Source organism: Pelophylax lessonae, assembly GCF_965119305.1.
Source record: "Pelophylax lessonae genome assembly, chromosome: 1".
In the NCBI taxonomy this organism is placed as follows: Eukaryota; Metazoa; Chordata; class Amphibia; order Anura; family Ranidae; genus Pelophylax; species Pelophylax lessonae.
Window position 1 is genome coordinate 458,931,616 of NC_138768.1, and position 20,778 is coordinate 458,952,393.

A 20,778-nucleotide genomic window follows, 5' to 3' on the forward strand; every position below is an offset into this window, starting at 1 on the left:
TGGCAGCATCATGCTGTGGGGGTGTTTTTCAGCTGCAGGGACAGGACGACTGGTTGCAATCGAGGGAAAGATGAATGCGGCCAAGTACAGGGATATCCTGGACAAAAACCTTCTCCAGAGGGCTCTGGACCTCAGACTGGGCCGAAGGTTTACCTTCCAACAAGACAATGACCCTAAGCACACAGCTAAAATAAGGAAGGAGTGGCTTCACAACAACTCAGTGACTGTTCTTGAATGGCCCAGCCAGAGCCCTGACTTAAACCCAATTGAGCATCTCTGGAGAGACCTAAAAATGGCTGTCCACCAACGTTTACCATCCAACCTGACAGAACTGGAGAGGATCTGCAAGGAGGAATGGCAGAGGATCCCCAAATCCAGGTGTGAAAGACTTGTTGCATCTTTCCCAAAAAGACTCCTGGCTGTATTAGATCAAAAGGGGGCTTCTACTAAATACTGAGCAAAGGGTCTGAATACTTAGGACCATGTGATATTTCAGTTTTTCTTTTTTAATAAATCTGCAACAATGTCAACAATTCTGTGTTTTTCTGTCAGTATGGGGTGCTATGTGTACATTCATGAGGAAGAAGAATGAACCTAAATGATTTTAGCAAATGGCTGCAATATAACAAAGAGTGAAAAATTTAAGGGGGTCTGAATACTTTCCGTACCCACTGTATCTTAAGATATAATCTCAGGCCAGCCTCCTATGACAGGACCTTTATGCTGACCTTTTCTTTTGTCTGATCTCTATATTGTAGACTGCATTTGCTAAATACAAAATTGAGACCATGTGTCAGATTTTAAATGTATGGTCAAAACATTGTATGTTCCTGTTTCTGTCTATGTTGCTATCTGTGCTATATGTCAAGTATGCAACTCATCGTGGACTGTCTGGTGGATCAGATTTACTTTATTGCTCTATTACTAGTATTTTTTTATATTTGTATATCTTTGTATATAGATAGATAGATAGATATATGCTATGGCTAATTCAGTAGCTGTATCATTAACCCATAATGTTTGTTTCATTTGGGTAGCTGTATCATTAACCCATAATGTTTGTTTCATTTGGGTAGACATTTCTCTTTGTGATATACTTTTTTCCCAGAAGCAATCTGTCCCCTCTGGAGCGACCCGGCACGGAGAGGGCATCGCTACACTGCATTTGCCCTATTTTGAGCATTTTTTCCATCCCGGGAGCTCCTACACCCGGCGCATGCTCACTGTTCCTTTCTCTGTGGTACGCACAGCGCTTGTGAACTTCGGTGCTGGTGGGACGCAGGAGCTGGTTGCCCCGGCTTCTCAGGAAGCCCATTCGTGAGTCCTGCGGACACATAATTAATTCTTTCAATATCTCCAGCAGCTGATTACAATCCACTTAATATAAGGTAATATATAAGCTGGCCCGGCGGCAGGCATTTCATCCTGCCTGCTGCGGGATACGGTCATATACCAGATACTCAGATGCAAAAACTAAAGGTAAGCTCTGTTGGCTCCAACCTCTCCTCCTTTTGGACACATTATTCATGATCCATTTTTCTATTGTGATTTTTGGTACTTTAATTCATATGGCTTCAATCTGAGACCTCTGTATATATGAATAGGACATAGTATCCTATTGTCTATCCCTTTTTTTTTTTTATGCCACCTACTCTCCCCAAATCTATATCATTCATATTTATATACATTTTGATCATTTTCCCAATTGTGATCTGTCTGCTATGACACATCTCTCTTGGCCATATTCACTTTTGCACAACCCCCCTCTGTTGATTTTGCAAGCCTCTTTTCTTGGCTGTTTGGCAATGAGACAGGTCCATTTGGGAACTGTGCCCATCCACGCCTTATCAAGTTTGTCACACATGACTATTTTTCCTTTTTTTTCTTTTTTTTCTTGGTTATGTTCCCAGATACAAAATAAGACTCTGAGTTTTATATATTTGTTTATTGGAGTTTATGTATTGAAGCATATGGGTACTCTGTGCACCCTTCCCCCTTCCTCTTTTTATCTTGACTCCCTGTGGACTTCAGTCGTCTCCCAGATTTGGATCAGGACACACAGACTTCCGACAATTCTGCTGGGACAGCAATACTTTGATACTAACGGCCAGCTGAACCCACCAGGCAGGCATCCATGATCAGTTGTTGCTTTTCATCAAACAGTAATCTACGCACTGAATACAGTTGTTGTAAGTGTTTGACAGCAGCATCTCTCTTTCTACTTAATGTTATATTTCTGTATATTTGTATTCACGTTAAAATTTTATGTTTTGCTGTAGAAGAATATTTGCAGCTCTTAGACACATACCCCTGAGGAAGAAGCGTATCCCTGCTTTGAAACGCGTTGTGTATCCTATCGCTGCATTTGTCTGATAACTAACTGTACTGCGTGTATCAGTACGTACACTGTTTGCTATTTTTATGAGTCAGTTCTTGTTGTGATTTAATAAAATTATTTGACTCTTACTACATTGTTTTTGTGGTGAGTGCCTGCAAAGTCCCAAACCCAGGGGAACAACCCTTTTTCTTCTATTGCATTTAGGGATGTGGCACCACATATCAGAGATACATTTGAGAGCAAAATCTTTCTCTATTATAATCTGTTCACCTCCTTTTTTTAATTTAATTTAGCTCTATATGTAATGTCGGATTTACACTGGTTGGTGCCTTCTTTTTTGGGATTTATTTATTTTTTTTCCCCCAGCCACGTCAGGGTATTGTTTGTTTTGTTTGATCTTGTCATGTGCCCTCCACATTGATGATAGGCTGTTTTGGTATAATTTCTACTGCTACTACCGTGTTTCCCCGAAAATAATAATAATTTTAGTCACAAAAACACACTAGGGCTTATTTTCAGGGTAGGGCTTATTTATTTACGGTATGTACATTAAACAACATTTATTCAAATACTGGTACGGTCATCTCTGTTTCCCTTTGAACCATTGGTCCTAATCTCTCATTTACAGCAATGTATGAGGTTCAGTGCAGTTTTATACTGGTATACCGGTAAAAGTACCTGTTTAACAGCTTTTATTCTTCTCTGAGATCTCTGAGGTGATGATTAGAGAGAAGAGTTCGGCTGTGGTGACGTCAGCCCGCTCCATGCACTAAAGAGGGAGGGGGCGCAGACGTCAGCGGGAGGAGAGGATGAAAAAGAAGAGCCGAGATTGCCGCTGACGTCAGTGCAGCAGCAGACATCATCCAGGAGGAGACAAGAGGACCTCCGGCGGGGCAGCGGTGGGTGTAAACCTGTTTGTTTTAAATATAGCAGCAAACAGAGACACTAGCAAACATTTAAAAAGTGTTTTAAGAAGATTTACTAGGTCTTATTTTCAGGGTAGGGCTTATATTGCAGCCCGCCCCGATAATCGAGATAGGGCTAATTTTCGGGGTAGGGCTTACTTTCGTGGAAACACGGTACTACTTTTTATTGTAAAACAATTGTGTGGAGTGCTGAATCTGTGTTTCCTGTTCTATGCACCTTTTTATTCAAATGTTTTGATGCTTTATTGTTGTAATTTGTAGACAGTTTTAACAAAGTTAACTTAGTTTTGTTCAACTACCACAAGAAAGACCTACAATATAACGCATTTTTTCAACTGTAATACTAATTATGTGATATATGTACTGACATGCGACAGTATGTAGGCAGAACAACTAGACGTTTGCGTGACCGTTTCTATGAACACCTGTATAGTGTCACTACCCCCGGCCATGTCAGGTTATTGTTTGTTTTGTTTGAACTTGTACATCCAATGTCTTGTCATGTGCCCTCCACATTGATGATAGGCTGTTTTAGTATAATTTCTGCTGCTACTACTACTTGAGATTTTTATTGTAAAACATTTGTGTGGAGTGCTAAATCTGTGTTTCCAGTTCTATGCACCTTTTATTCAAATGTTTTGATGCCCTATTCTAATTTGTACAAAGTTTCAATAAAGTTAACCTAGTTTTGTTCAACTGTTACAAGGAAGACCTACGATATAATGCATTTTTTCAACTGATACTAATTCAACTACTGATACTAATAAATACTGATACTAATTCAACTAATACTAATTATGTGATATATCTACTGACATGCGATGTTTGTCGCATCCAGTACGTGGCAGAACAACTAGACGTTTGCGTGACCGTTTTTATGACCATCTGTATAGTGTCACTTAGAATTTAAATACTAACCTAGCTAAACATTTTAATACATGTCATGAGGGCAATACCTCAGCCATGACTATACAGGTGATCGAGAAAATCAGGCCAGCCAAACTGGGAAGTGATGTGTTCTGTCTCCCGGGCCCAAGAGAGGTATTTTGGATTTTTTATCTCCAAACTCGTTCCCCACATGGGTTGAACTTTGAATGGGATGTTACCCATTTTTATGATTAGCTCAGTGTATACATCTTTTTTGGCAATGGTTTTGGTCTATTCTTTATATTTGATCCAGTTTCCCATTTTGGTGTTTCAGGCATTCAGAAATAATCCTCTAGTTTTATCTATATATGCCTTTTATTTGACTATACATCTGCAGAGATTATATTGTCCCTTACTGATGGTGACAACTTGGGTCTTCCTTCTTTTATTTTGCATACATTGTGCGATTTATATCGCTTCAATTAGGATTGACCACGATATATAGTTTAGATACAATTGATAGTAGGTATTCGTTGATACATATTTGTAGGAATTATATTGTTTATCATCGATTGGGAAAACTTGGTTCCCCCCTTTCTTACCTTGCATACATTATGCGATTTCTGTCACTTCAATCCGGATCGACAGCAGGCATTCATTGATATTTACTCCCTCTTGGGTTTTATATATATGGTATTATCTTGTTATATTATCCATTACTGATTGTGATAATTTGGGTCTCCCTTCCTTTATTTTGCATACATTGTGCGACTTATATCGCTCCAACGAGGATTGACCACGACATGTAGTTTAGACACAATTGATAGCAGGTATTTATTGATATATATTTGTAGGAATTATATTGTCCATCATCAATTGTCCAAACTGGGGTCTCCCCCTCTTTTCTTACCTTGTATACATTGTGCGATTTATATTGCATCAATCAGGATTGAACACAATGTGTTGTCTAAACATAATGGACAGCAGGTATTCATTGATATTTACTTGAAGTCTACAAATAGTCTTATATAAGGATTGTAATACTGACTTGTCTTTGTAATGAATAAGCACACCTGTTAGTGTGTGAAACGCGTCTACCTGTACACTGTTGTAACACTTGGAATGTTCGTCCAATAAACCGAATTTGGATGCAGCTTGGAGTGCGGCCAATTCTTTCTTATTACTGGTTAAAGCTTGTAGGAGGAGTTTTCATTCTCTTCTGACTGTCCTTTGAGACTGCGTGACCCCTGACTTTCTGTCTGGACAGTGCCGATTGGCCCTGTGCTGATCACATGCACCCTCCCAAGAAAAAGAAAAAACTCTAGCAGTGAACACCAAACTGAGCATGTGCAGAGTGCTTCCAAGGCTCTGTACTATCAAAAGATGGATTGGGGACAGTAAAAGAAGAAGACGGGATCAAACAGCCTTTTTACACAATGCGAAGGATTAACCCCTTAGGTTCCACAATGAGTATAACAAGTATGCTTTACTACAGTGTTTCTTAACTACGGTCCTCAGGGCACACTTACAGGCCAGGTTAGCAAGAAAACTGAAATACATCACAGGTGATATCATTTGCTGCTCAGTGATTGCAGTATTCTAGTCTGCATCTCCCCAAGGTAATACTTAAAGTCGGGCCTGTTAGGGTGCCCTGAGTTGAGAAACACTGCTTTACTACATACAGTATACAGACTAATTTTACTGTTATGGGTTTAGAAATACTTTAAAGTCATATTAAAGTTTTTTTTTATTTTGTTAAAATAACAAACATGGTATACTCACCTGCTCTGTGCTTTGGTTTTGCCCAGAGCAGCCCTGATTCTCCTCTTCTTGGGTCCCTCGCCGGCACTCTTGGCCCCCCCTTCTGCCGAGCACCCCCAGAACTAGCAGCTTGCAATGGAGGCACCCAAGTAGGCTCGTTCACGAGCCCCTGCTCTGTGTGTTCATTCAGAGCTGCGGTCAGTGACTTTTAAAGCGGACGTGACACTGGAAGCATACAAAAAGAATAAATGTCACACTGTCATGGAGATATCTTGTGCGTAAGGAGTACAAAACCTCTTTTTACAAACTCGCCACTCTAATAGACATAACCAAAATAGGACATAGATTGATAGATGCCTAAAAATGTTTATAAAAATAAACTAAAAACTAAACTTAAACTTTTAATTATTTTTAAAAATCTGGTTCCTGCACAAAAAAGCTCAATCCTGTGGTTATATTCATATAAGATATCACACAAACTATAACTTTATAGAACTATATTCGGATAAAAGATTTTGGTAAATTATACACATACACTACCGTTAAAAAGTTTGGGGTCAGTTAGAAATGTCCTTATTTTTGAAAGAAAAGCACTGTTTTTTTCAATGACGATAACATTAAATTAATCAGAAATACAGTCTAGACATTGTTAATGTGGTAAATGACTTCTAGCTGGAAACGGCTGATTTTTAATGGAATATCTACATAGGTGTACAGAGGCCCATTTCCAGCAACCATCACTCCTGTGTTCTAATGGTACATTGTGTTAGCTAATCGTGTTAAAAGGCTAATTGATAATTGCAAAACCCTTGTGCAATTGGGTTAGCACAACTGAAAAAAAACTGTTGTGCTTATTAGAGAAGCTATAAAACTGGCCTTCCTTTGAGCTAGTTGAGTATCTGGAGCATCAGCATTTGTGGGTTGGATTATACTCTCAAATTGGCCAGAAAAAGAAAAATTTCTTCTGAAACTCGACAGTTTATTCTTGTTCTGAGAAATTATTCCGTGCGAGAAATTGCCAAGACACTGAAGATTTCCTACAACGGTGTGTACTACTCCCTTCAGAGAGCAGCACAAACGGGCTCTAACCAGAATAGAAAGAGAAGTGGAAGGCCCCGATGCACAACTAAGCAAGAGAACAAGTACATTAGTCTCTAGTTTGAGAAATATATGCCTCACAGATCCTCAACTGGCTTCATTAAATGGTACCCGCAAAACGCCAGTCTCAACGTATACAAGGATGCTGGCCTTCTAGGCAGAGTGGCAAAGAAAAAGCCATATCTGAGATTGTCCATTAAAAGGAGAAAAATGTAAGATGGGCAAAAGAACACAGGCATTGGACAGAGGAAGATTGGAAAAAAAGTGTTATGGACAGACAAATCTAAGTTTGAGGTGTTTGGATCACACAGAAGAATATTTGTGAGATGCAGAACAAGTAAACAGATGCTGGAGGAGTGATAAAAGATGTGAATAGCCTCAAAGTCTAAGACAAGGAAGTACCACATAAGCAGCGCTTAAAATAAATGCTTGCATATAATAATATGTGCAAAATACTACAATCAGGTGAGGAAGATGTACTTGAAGTATATATTAAAGTCCATCTAACAAATCCAAAGGCATGACCCGTCACCACGAAGTGAAACAGATATGGATGACAAACTTCCACCACACCGCGTGACCCCTTAGGCAGTCAACACTCACCAAATGCCTGCAAACAATGAGCCTTCAAATGACAACATAAATCCCGGATAGCTCCACCGGATACTAAACGCTAGCAGGTGTCCAGAAGGATCTCACTCGGGAATGGCTCAAAGATGGCTGGAAACTCAGAGCGGCATCACATGTGTGTATAAAGGGAAAAACGCTCATAGGGCAGTAGTCCTAAAAACTCTTTATTGTTAAAACAAACCCATCCCCCTCACATCAAACTCACATGTTCAGTACAGAGACTAGGCATATAAATGAGTGGAGATGACCAGATGTTGTGCGGCCAATATCTCACCAGTGCCGTACCATCCCCGGAGGTGAATCCTGGATCGGGTCCCAGCCGCTGCTCCCGGAGACACTCGGGCTCCCTCGCTCGCCTAACTCCGCTCTGCTCCGCTACAATGTCCCACGGACTGTGTAAATCACTTCGTTGCTCTCGTCGGCGTTCGGGAACTTCCGCCTCCGCCTCGCCGACAGCACGTAGTGGTTGGGGTGATAGCGTGCTCACGCGCTGACGCGTTTCGTCATTGGCTGACTTCAACTGAGGGTGTGAGCATGCAAATCACCCTCGCTATTTATCTCCCTCCTCGCCGCAACACTTAACCCTTAGTGGTTGATCAATCATCCAAACATGACGATCACAGACCGGGACAGTGAGCAGGTTCCCAGGAGTTCATTGATAAACAGATCGAATTGGAATACAATCTATTCACAATATGATCGGTGCAAACCGCCCTCCTGCCGACATATACTGCCACATAAGAGACAAAATGCTGGCATACACCCCAACATGGTCAAATAGATAACGATATAGGAGGAAGATCTCCTGACAGCCGCAAACCATCCGTCATCTCCTCTCGTTTTCACAATATACGGGCATTTATCCATAATCATAGACCACATTAGATATTAATTCAAAAAGTGAACATTATTCCATACGCTCGCCTCCTGGGCATATGGCTGGAGTTACAAACTGCCTCAAACGGATGCAGATCTCAACAAACCGATATGTATAGAGATCACAAAAAATTGAATAAATGCACAATGTACTGAATAAATAGGTAGGATTGAGTACATAAAATATAATCAACCTTACTGTTGATTAGGTTAAAATTTTATAATTTAAGAAAGTTCATATTATATACTATATAATATACAAGAGGCTAAAAGTCCTCATATAAATCAATAAGAACAAATAAAATTTATATATACAAAACACAGGAATCGGAAGTATCAGGAAAAGGATTCTCAATAGCAGCATACCAAATCGCATTAAATAAATTAATAATTGCTAATAAAACAGTTCACGTCTAATTCTACATTAAGACCTTTGGGATACAAACAATCGGTGAGGTATATCCAATAAGTTTCCCTCTTGGACAATTCCCTCACCATGTTCGAACCTCGTCAAGTGGCATCAATTTTGTCTATACCCCAAAATTTCAACCCCGACGGATCCCTATTGTGTTTCCGTCTAAAATGTAGAGAGACGCTATGGTCTTTAAACCCCTTTTTAATGTTAGCAATATGTTCAGATACTCTCTTTGAAAGGGTTCTCTTAGTCCGTCCAATATACAACTTCCCGCAAGGGCATTCTAAACCGTATACCACGTGAGTGGACTGGCATGTGATTAGTTTTTTAATTTCAAATGTTCTGCCATTCCCGCTGGAAGTGAAGGAAGTTTTGCCTCTTTGCCTATCAGTGACCTGTCTACAGGAAATACACCTACGGCATGAAAAGAAGCCATTTCTATCCCAAAACATGGTGGGCTTTTTTGGCGGATCTAAGACCTTTTTAAAGACCCGGTCACCATAGGATGTACATTTTCTATAGATAAAGGCGGGTTTGGAAGGTATGACCCCCCCCCTAAAACTTTATCCATTGTCAAGACTCTCCAATGTTTGTGAAAGATTTCCTCAACCTCCCTAAATTGTTCATGATAGTCTGTTATGAAACCCCATTCATGATTCATATTTCTGGAGATGGTCTGTCCCTGTAAACACATGGTTTGTGACAACCTACTGGTTTCTTGTATGGTTTTTTCCAGCCTCAAACCATCATAGCCCTTCTCAAGAAAACAGTCCTTGATGATTTTTGACTGGCTTTGGAAATCTGAATCATTGGTACAGTTCCTGCGTATCCTCAGGAACTGCCCCTTGGGTATATTCTTGAGCCATAGGGGATGGTGGCCACTGAACATTGGGAGATAGCCATTTCTGTCTGTGGGCTTGAAATAGGCTTTAGTAGTCAACTGCCCCTGCTGGATCATAACCTCTACGTCAAGGTAGTGCACACTTTCTGTGCTCCAGCAGTACTCTAGTTTGATATTATTAGAGTTGGTATTCAGATGATCTGCAAACGATCTGAGAGATGCTGGAGGAGTGCCTGACGAGGCCTGTCAAGCATGGAGGTAATGTGATGGTCTGGGGCTGCTTTGGTGCTGGTAAAGTGGGAGATTTGTACAAGGTAAAAGGGATTTTGAATAAGGAAGGCTATCACTCCATTTTGCAACGCCAAGCCATATCCTGTGGACAGCGCTTGATTGGAGCCAATTTCCTCCAACAGGACAATGACCCAAAACACACCTCCAAATTATGCAAGAACTATTTAGGGAAGAAGCAGTCCGCTGCTATTTTGTCTGTAATGGAGTGGCCAGCGCAGTGACCAGATCTCAACCCTATTGAGCTGTAGTGTAGGCCATCAAGCCATTCCAACTTGTGGGAGGTGCTTCAGGAAGCGTGGGGTGAAATTTCTTCAGATTACCTCAACAAATTGACAGCTAGAATGCCAAAGGTCTGCAAGGCTGTAATTGCTGCAAATAGAGAATTCTTTGATGAAAGCAAAGTTTGAAGGACAAAATTATTATTTCTAAACTCGTCAATGTCTTGACTATATTTTCTTTTCATTTTGCAACTCATTTGATGAATAAAAGTGTGAGTTTTGTCTGGGTGACACCAATTTTTTGAACAGTAGTGTATACATCAATTCATGAATGAAATTAGGTAAAACCATATACTTCTGACACAAACATCAAAAACAATGATAGTAAGCTGCAGAATAATAAATACCTTTTATAAATTAATAACCCAAAATAAACCTATAGGTTGTGAACGCATAATAAAATTGCAAATTAGAATGTAAAAAAAAAAATCCTAAAAATATTTTTAAAATCAAGGGAATGAAAACTTTTCCAATTCCTAATATCCAATGTAGAGAGACACTCTGTTATGAACTACAGTTTAATTGTTATTAATAAATCAATTAACGTCCCACTCCACATTGAGACCTCAAGGTTGATATGTTTTTAGGTAAAAAATCCACCATGTTTCACTGCGAGATATCTGCCTCTTGAGGTTACCATCCTCTCCGATGGGGGGTGTATTTCTCAATACCTTTAACCTGCAACGTGGAGGTGTTTCTATTGTGATATTGAGAAAAATGTTTAGATAAACTATGTGAGGGAAACCCCTTCCTAATGTTGGCCAATACTAATGTTTAGTGGTCATGTGGTCCTTCCCACATACTGAAGACCACATGTACAGTGTAGAACAGGAGTTGGCAACCCGTCGATCCTAGTCTACTTGTCGAACGCAAGCAGGTGACTGGTAGACTACGAACAGGTTCCTGCGCCTCCGACCTTCTAGGTGCCAGTCCTCCTCTTTCCATCAAACCTTCTCCGCTGTGCCTTCTATGTCCCAGTTTTTTTCTCTCCCCCCCCCCCAGCCTCCTTCACCGCGATCATCAGTGAATAATGGAGACCAGGGAGACAGCACAGTTCTGGCCAGAGTGCGGGAGGAGGAGCTGGTCAAATTACCTTTTTAGGTTAAACTGCAGGTAATGGACTGCTAGGACACAGGGTGGTCCTAAACAACCAATCACCAGCTTGCCTATATGAAAAGTCACTCTACCAGCTCCCACTGCCACCCACTGACCAGAGCTGTGCTACCTTTCGGTCTCCACTGTCTGTGTTGAATCTATGCCACGAAGAATTAAAGCAGTTCTGAAGGCAAAAGGGGTCCAACCTGTTACTAGCAAGGTGTGCCAAAAAACAAAAGTGGGCGGTGAGTGTAGATACTATTGTATGTTGGGCAAATGTCAGTTGGCCGTTAGATGTTTCCATTGTATTACAGGAATTCTGTAACTGAGGTGCAATCAAAGTTAACAATATCTTCACCTTTTGATATTCAGTATCCCAAAAAAGTAAGTACACCCCTCACATTTTTGTAAATATTTTATTCTATCTTTTCTTTTGAAAAAACTGAAGAAATGAATCGTTGCTACAATGAAAAGTAGTGAGTGTACAGCGTGTATAACAATGTAATTTTGCTGTCCCCTAAAATAATTCAACACAGCCATTTTTGTCTAAACCACTGGCAACAAAAGTGAGTACACCCCTAAGTGAAAATGTTCAAATTGGGCCCAATTAGCAATTTTCCCTCCCCGGTGTCATGTGACTCGTTAGTTTTTCAAGGTCTCAGGTGTGAATGGGGAGCAGGTGTGTTAAATTTGGCGTTATCTGTCTCACTCTCTCATACTGGTCACTGGAAGTTCAACATGGCACCTCATGGCAAAGAGCTCTCTGAGGATCTGAAAAAAGAATTATTGCTCTACATAAAGATGGCCTAGGCCAGGGATGGTGAACCTTGGCCCCAGATGTTTTGGAACTACATTTCCCATGATGCTCATGGACTCTGCAGTGTAGTTGAGCATCATGGGAAATGTAGTTTCAGAACAAATGGTGTGCCAAGGTTCACCATCACTGGCCTAAGCTATAAGAAGATTGCCAAAACATTGAAACTGAGCTGTAGCATGGTGGCCAAGACCATACAGCAGGTTCCACTCAGAACAGGCCTCGCTAAGGTCGACCAAAGAAGCTGAGTGCATCTGTTCGGCATCATATCCAGAGGTTGCCTTTGAGAAATAGATGTATGAGTGCTGCCAACATTGCTTTAGAGGTTGAAGGGGTGGGGGGTAAGCCTGTACCTGCTCATGCCATACGCTGCATACTGCATAAAATTGGTCTGCATGGCTGTTGTCCCAGAAGGAAGCCTCTTCTAAAGATGATGTATAAGAAAGCCCGCAAACGGTTTGCTGAAGACAAGCAGACTAATGACTTGGATTACTGAAACCATGTCCTGTGGTCTGATGACACCAAGATAAACTTATTTGGTTCAGATGGTGTCAAGCATGTGTGACAGCAACCAGGTGAGGAGTACAAAGACAAGTGTCTCTTGCCTACAGTCAAGCATGATGGAGGGGGTGTCATGGTCTGGGGCTGCATGAGTGCTGCTGGCCCCGGGGAGCTACAGTTCATTGAGGGAACCATGAATGACAACATGTACTGTGACATTCTGAAGCAGAGCATGATTCCCCCCCCCCCCCCCTGCTTCGGAGACTTGGCCGCAGGGCAGTATTCCAACATGAAATGAGTATTCCAACATAACGAACTCAAACACGCTTCCAAGACGACCGCTGCCTTGCTAAAGAAGCTGAGGGTAAAGGTGATGGACTGGCCAAGCATGTCTCCAGACCTAAACCCTATTGAGCATCTGTGGGGCATCCTCAAACAGAAGGCGGTGGAGCGCAAGCTCTCGAACATCCACCAGCTTTGTGATGTTGTCATGAAAGTGTGGAAGAGGACTCCAGTGGCAACCTGTGAAGCTCTGGTGATCTCCATGCCCAAGAGGGTTAAGGCAGTGCTGGAAAATAATGGTGACCACACAAAATATTGACACTTTGGGACCAATTTGGACATTTTCACTTAGGGGTGTACTCACTTTTGTTGCCAGCGGTTTAGACATTAATGGCTGTGTGTTGAGCTATTTTGAGGGGACAGCAAATTTACACTGTTATACAAGCTGTACACTCACTACTTTACATTGTAGCAAAGTTTCATTTCTTCAGTTTTGTCACATGAAAAGATAGAATAAAATATTTACAAAAATGTAAGGGGTATACTCACTTTTGCGAGACACTGTACATCTGAACTCTGACCCCTGCCCTCTGCCCTGATGACCCCATCCTTTGCACTACTGACCCAATCATCTGCCCTACAAACTATTGATCTCTGTACACTGTCCTACATCCTACTGACCTCTATACAATCCCCTACATACTCCTGCATCAGACTTGTGGGGGTGACCAAACATAAAAAAAAATTGTGAATTGCAAGTCTATCACTGAAGCTATCTTTTAAGATAGGCTATATATTTATTTTTACAGTGACGTTTGTTTTATTATATTTGTATATGTTTTCTTCATAGTTTTTATTGGTGCCTTGCTAATTAATTTTGTTAAAAAAAACAAGGCACTGCACCCGGTGATCTTTGATCTCTACCATGTTGCTCAGGTAGATCTCCACCTCTCAAGGGTTGCCTACCCTTCCTCTAGACCCTTTTAAACTCGCCTTGCCTGTGCTTCCTTGCATAAGATGACCAGATTTTTAAAAATGAAAGCCGGGGACGTAGATAATTTTTTTATTGGCAATTTCTAAACTATTTTATAAGCATATTTTTCTCAAATGATAAATGCAGTGTATGTGGTATGTGTTAATGGAATGATTGTATGATATGTATGTTATTTCTCACATTTCCTCCATGAGATAAGAAAAATTATACTTCTGAGAATTTTTTGGGATATGACTACCAAATGTTATGAAGATAAGATAGAGAAATGTTTTTTCAATGCATATCTCTATATACTGTATCTCCCTCTCTCTATATACATCATCCCTCTCTATATACTGTATTTCCCTCTCTCTATATACATTATCCCTCTATATACTGTATCTCCCTCTCTCTATATATACTGTTTCCCTCCCTCTATATACCATATTTCTCTCTCTCTCTCTCTCTCTCTCTCTCTCTCTTCTCTCTCTTCTCTCTCTTCTCTCTCTTCTCTCTCTTCTCTCTCTTCTCTCTCTTCTTCTCTCTTCTTCTCTCTCTTCTCTCTCTTCTCTCTCTTTTCTCTCTTTTCTCTCTTCTCTCTCTCTCTTCTATTTCTCTCTCTCTATATACAGTAGATCTATTTCTCTCTCTCTATATACAGTAGATCTATTTCTCTCTCTCTAGGGACCCCCTGGTGCTCTCTCTGTAGATCTGTGGTTCTGGCTCTCCGCCGGTCACGTGTAGTCTCTCTGCAGGCTGCAGCCAATAGTCGGTCGTGGTGTGGCCCCTGAAGCTCCTCCCAAGTGTCAGTCTGGGCCCTGCCCCCTCCCTGCTCCTTCCTTCTATTCAGCAGACCGGCCAGCACAGCCATGTATAAGCAATCACTGTACGTCACTCGTAGGGATCGGCACTACAGTGGGAGAAAAGCAGTGACTGCGGCCTGGGCCTGCAATCTGGGGACAAAACTGGGAACAGATTTGGTCCGGGGACAGTGTCCTCAGTCCGGGGACTGTCCCCAGAAACCGGGGACATCTGGTCACCCTACCCTTGCAACTTCGTCCTCTGTCTTAGCTGACAACACTACCCAACTACCCCTTATGGGGGAACATGTGACTTGGTCCCCAGTGACAGTGCTCAGGCCTAGCAGCCAATCACTAGGCCCAAGCACTGTCACAAGACCGAAGGAATGATGTTACTGCTACCCCCTCGGTTACCGACACCGTTGATTTAAGCACTGGCTGCAACGGAGGAAGGATCAGCGATGAAGAGCAGAATATAAAGGAATGGGAGGAGGGGGCCCCTTTGCACAGACATTATAATTTTTTTTGCTGCATGGGCATTGTGACAGCGCTTCTTTAGCTTTTTGCATAGAACATCTTTTCATTTGTGTACTTTTTTTCATTATTTAATGACCGAACAAACTGCAGGAGATGCTATAATGCACAGTGTTTTATTAAACATAATAGAAAAAAAAATGAAAAGTAATTCAATACAATCATTTATGAATACAGTACGAACCATAATATACCTTTGCATTTATGGAAGAATTACAAGAACAGGGACATTCTGATACTTGGTGTGATATGGATTAATATCCTCAAAATCCTGAATAGGGTTTTTGTAATATTTTCTTCATGCGGATAAGTGACATGACTCCAGACCATCAGGAGCAAACGTAATCAGAATAAGCATTAAGGTGCAAGCTAGAATCTGTGGGCAGGCCAGATAGGCCTGTGCAAAGGTGCCATGCCAGTTACAGCTTTACCAATAGGAGCAACTGGTAGTTTTATGGTCAGGCTTTCAGCGCTGGGAACAAGTGAAAATCCTCCCCTAAGTTGTCTAGAAAGACATCCCTAACACTAAGGTCTGTCAGACTTTTCCTGCTGTCTGTGTTGCCTTTGGGGACATTTCTTCTTACTTTCACTCTTTTTTTTTGGTATCAGACACAACAGAATGTCAGGGGAAATTTATTAAACACTCAGCGAGACAGCAATCAAAACTATTTTACTAGTGGATCGGGAAGATGTTAAAACCTCTGTCAGGTTTTTTTTTTTTTCATTGCTGTTGGCATTGTATCCCTATTAAACTCTAAAATACAAAAAATGGCTGACAGGCAGAATATTTATTACAAAAGTGACCCTAGTGATCTCATCTTTCATAACTGCTTTTCACTGCCTGTTAGCCCTAATGTACACTCCTCATCAGTCATAAATGCACAGCACAGCATACATTTACAGCTCCGCGCTGTGATGTGACAACCGTGCGCATGCACAGGAGTGATGTCATTGCAGCCTAGCCAATCCGGTGGCTGAACAGTTTGAACCCGGAAGGAAAATAGGGAGAAGATGGATGCGCCCGTGACCAGCAGGAGCGCTAGAGGGGATGGTATGACAGGTACCATAAGTCAACCATAATACGGGGTAATATTGTGTGCATACTAGCACATTCTGGCTAACCACTCCTGGGGTCCCATTTAAAAATAAGTTGCAGAGTTTTATTACACTTTAAAGGATAATTGCAGATTTAGTAAAGTCATCCTTTAAAAGTTCCCTCCCAGTGTTGTCTGTCGTAAGGCCATTGATTGGGGGCCAAGCATTGCTATGCTTTAACAACCAACCTCATCTCAGAAAACTGTATACCCTAAAACCCTGACCCTAAGGAGGTAGCTGCTGCTACCAGTGCAAACGGATATGCATGAAGTGACAGCACTGAGATGCCAGCACCAAGGGCTATGGTTCTTTAGGATCTACATCACTTTGCATACTAGCTACTAAAATTGAGTTCATTATGAGTTCATTAGTTTCTTCTCAGGAGTTTTTGTCATTTCTAGATGTAATGCTGGTGAGTTTAAACTTTTACAGCTAACATTTCACCTTCGCATTTCATTAGGTTATCCTAGGCTCCATGTACCATGACCTGTGTTGGGTTTTGAACGCTTTCATGAACCATACAAATAAAATATGAACAAATAGTATGCCTTAGAAAATGCTTTCCATAATCATTGTCTACAGTGGATTATAATCAGTATTTACAGTTTAAAATCTTATACTCTATCCATTGATTTAACTTTGCCTTTCATAAGATAGTATACACCAACATAAAATATGGAAGCAACTATATGTTAACATGCCAGTGCATCTGATTTTTGTTATAACATGATCAATCTTAATTTGTGTATTGTTGTGATTGAGTGATTTGGTGCTGGATTGTTTAAAACATCTTAAAATATACTGTATATATTCTATAATATTTACAAACTTAAGAACATTGATCTAAATATGAATGCCCATAGTTTCTAACAACAGAGCTGTTTAGATCACTAGACATAACCTTTAATGATTTTTAATACTCTAACCTTGGGAGTGCTGCCAGTCTGCTAATTTTCTTTACCCTATGTACTGTCCATCCGCTATAAGATCAGTAAGAGTCATTTAGAGGAGTGCTCTCTGTACCCGTCTCCACCATTGACAGCTATTACCCACTAAGGATTAGCTGTGGCTTCTAATGTTTGGATTCTTCCATATCTATGACTTGTAAAGGTAGGGAGACCCCATTATTAGTGTTTGGCTTATTTGTGCTGCTTATCTAAAATTAATTTGGCTTTAAGTGGTCATTTTAAAATGCAAATAGTCCTTAAAAGTTTTTTCCCTTAAAAATATGATCTACTGTATATATGGTAAAATCTGTAGTTTCTTCAAATACTCAGTGGAAAATAGTCTATGCAGAACCCCAAGCAATGTGATGGTTTAAAACGTGTATAAATAATTTATAACTTGTTTCAAAACTCTGCTGCAATCTTTCAAGCACAAATGAAACCGTAATGATTACCAAGGTTCTGTAGGCATGGCTGTCAAATTAGGGTGCCCGGGAAATATTCTGAATGCCCATTAAGTGCATGCTGGTGCCATCAGAGTGCTGATTGGCTCAGTTTAGTGAAGGGTTGCTTGTTGTGCATCTCGCTGCAGTAAAAAGAACTGTACAAAATGGCAGTTGATTTGCTAGTTTGACATCAAAGCCTTTGTGCTGTTGGAAGCCACTCCTGAGTGGCTACTACCTTGACATTGGCACTAACACTGAAGATTGGGACATGAGCCACATAGATACGTCTTCTCTTCTTCCACACTATGGTCATTATATAGACAATCATTACCAGTTGTGGCTAGCAAAACCATTGGTAAATGCCAAACGTGGCTGATTGTAGAAATACTGGATTCTACTTAGACTACCACATCTTAAATCTAGTATCCAGCATTGAGTGACACTCCTCTTTAATAATTAATACTCCATAGTGGACAGGTTTGCCTTGTGCTAAATAACTTATTCATACAGCTGTGTTTGAGAGTTAAATGATGTAATTTGTAACGGATGATGGATTTAGATATAATTATCCTATATCTGCTGTAAAAATAAAATCAGCTTTATTGTGAATAATGATAGCAAGATCTTGATTACTACTGACACAAGCTAATTATTGAAAAGACTTTGGTCCCCATGGTAGCAATTTATTTTTCTTTGTTAATTAAGCCCCCCAACCCCACTTTTTCCCATATTTTGAATAATTTGGCACTATATCAGCCCTAACCTCCTCAAAAAATAAAGCACACATCCACTCTCTGTCTTTTAGCTGGTCTCTTTCTGCTGTGTTTTTTTTTTTTTATATATTGCATCTAAAACTTGCATGAAAAAAGTTGACAAAAACAGAACTGAAATATTTCAAGCAATTACATATGTATATTAAACAAAAACACACACTTAAGACACACAGGAGTCACATACCTCAGCAACAGATAGTCCTAAAAGCTGCAGTGAGCCACAATTACAACAGTCACTGAATCGGTAGTCCATATGGCTGTAAACAAGAACCTGCTATTTATATCAGATCAAGAATGTAATATCAAAATGTATATTGATCACATTTTATCATTAAAAAAAAATATTTTCTTTGACGGCGAAAGATTTAATCCAGTGGTGTTGGTTGCCCTCTTGTGGTTTTCCTGGTCATTGCTGTAGAGCTCAGGTTAATCAGCCCCTTCCTTTGTCATAAGCATTAACCATTCTCTTGATGTGAAACAGTTTTTTTCGGAGCTGTTTGGTTTCACTCTTCTTTGTTTGGTAATCAGGAGTCTAGATAATAAAGAGGAAATTGTTAATAGGCAGGTTTCAGAGTGCACCACTTGAGGGATTACAAACCAACAACTGCAAGTTTTATGAAAGAATATAGGACAAGCTCAGATGACAATCATGATAGATAATATCAAAATTATAGGTACCCACGTCCCAGTATAATGAATAGAGAATCAGGAAAGAGAAGGGGCAGCAAGAGAGGGACTTTCTAGCGGGGTACCGTCATATGACCAATATGAGAATACGCTTATATAAAACAAATAGTTTATTAACAAATCACATTAAAAACATCCACTGTAAAGCATTACAGAGGTAACAGTATATATAAAAACAAAACACATAAAGGGGTGCAAGCCAAATAGTAGCATATATTGTGTAGTCACACACAGTATCGCGTCCTACATATGGATGGGTAGAAACTTCTACAGATCCTAAACCAACCCAAAGGGTTGTGCTGGTTTTTTGTAGTGACCGATGATACCCAAAACTTAGCCCGACATGTTTCGCGGCAGAAAAGCCGCTTCCTCAGGGGTAGTTGAGGGTTTTTTTGTGCATCACTAGAGCTACTAGAAAAAGGAAAGAAAAGTAAGCAACAGTCATATATATTGCAATGCATAGTATAAATCATAATTACACATAGAATAATAATTGTCGCATCAAATACCAAAAAACAACAGTCAGGAGATACTCTCCACGTACAACCCACCTGTGGGGTGTGCAAATCACAGTTCGGCGACTATGTAGCAGACTATAAGGTAGGCATTCCCCCCTGCAAGTTTTAAAAAGTGTAAATATCCTGAATACTAGTTCAAGTTTGTAGTAATGATGGTGGAGAATGTGACAATCATTCTCACCTGCCGTCATTCAATCATCTTGTATACAAAATGCATTTTGTTTTATGAGTGCGAGCGAACCACATAGCCTTCACTGTATGCATTATACCAGGGGTATCAAACTCAATTTTATTGCGGGGCACATCAGCATTATGGTTGCCCTCAAAGAGCTGGTTGCATTTGTAAGACTATGTATGGAGAGTTCATATAGAGTGCAGAGTTCAGGAGTGCTTAACGTACATAGTGTAGGGTTTAGGGGTATGCTACATACAAAGTGCAGGGTTCAGGAGTATGCTATGTACAGAGCGCAGAGTTCAGAAATACACTACGTACAGAGTTCAGGGGTGCGCTGTGTACAGGGTGCAGGGTTGAGGAGCGAGCTACATACAGAATGCAGGGTTCAGCTCTCTTTTACAGGCTGTCCACATCTCACTTCCACCTCTCTTCCTCCGCTCTGACCTCTGCACCACTCTCCCCCATCCCTCACCTCTGTACACATCTTCCCCCCCCCCCCAATGCTTTTCTCACATCTTAAGCCCCTGACCCAGCTCTAGTACCTCTCGGTAGTGCAGGCTCCGCCTCTCTCACTTGCAGCGAGATCATGGATTGGCATCTGTTCCCGTCGTGAGTGCATATAGGGCAAGCAGGGATCTGTGACAGCCGTGAGCTGTCCTCGTAAACACAGAAGGCTTTTCTGTTTATAAGTGATAGTGGTGAGCAGGAAGCAGAGGGCAAAAGATGGAGGTTGCGTAACTGAGTTCTGACACAATTAAATTGAAAAAAGCCCTGGGTGCAAGGGCACATAAAATGGCCATGCAGGCCGGATTCGCCCAGC

At 40.8% G+C, this 20,778-nt stretch overlaps 2 protein-coding genes across 4 annotated transcripts in view; both read right to left on the reverse strand.

Moving 5' to 3' along the window:
• The window catches only part of OCEL1 (occludin/ELL domain containing 1), a 245,874-nt gene that overhangs the window by 92,846 nt on the left and 132,250 nt on the right, over positions 1 to 20,778 (reverse strand). The window lies entirely within an intron of this gene.
• Positions 18,937 to 20,778, reverse strand: part of LOC309562532 (occludin-like) — an 80,937-nt gene continuing 79,095 nt past the window's right edge. For both annotated transcript variants that reach the window (XM_082266780.1, XM_082266779.1), the window contains exon 8: positions 18,937 to 19,110. In XM_082266780.1, coding sequence (XP_082122906.1) covers positions 19,009 to 19,110 — 102 coding nt within the window. In that variant the 3' untranslated portion in view covers positions 18,937 to 19,008. The remainder of the gene's footprint in view (positions 19,111 to 20,778) is intronic.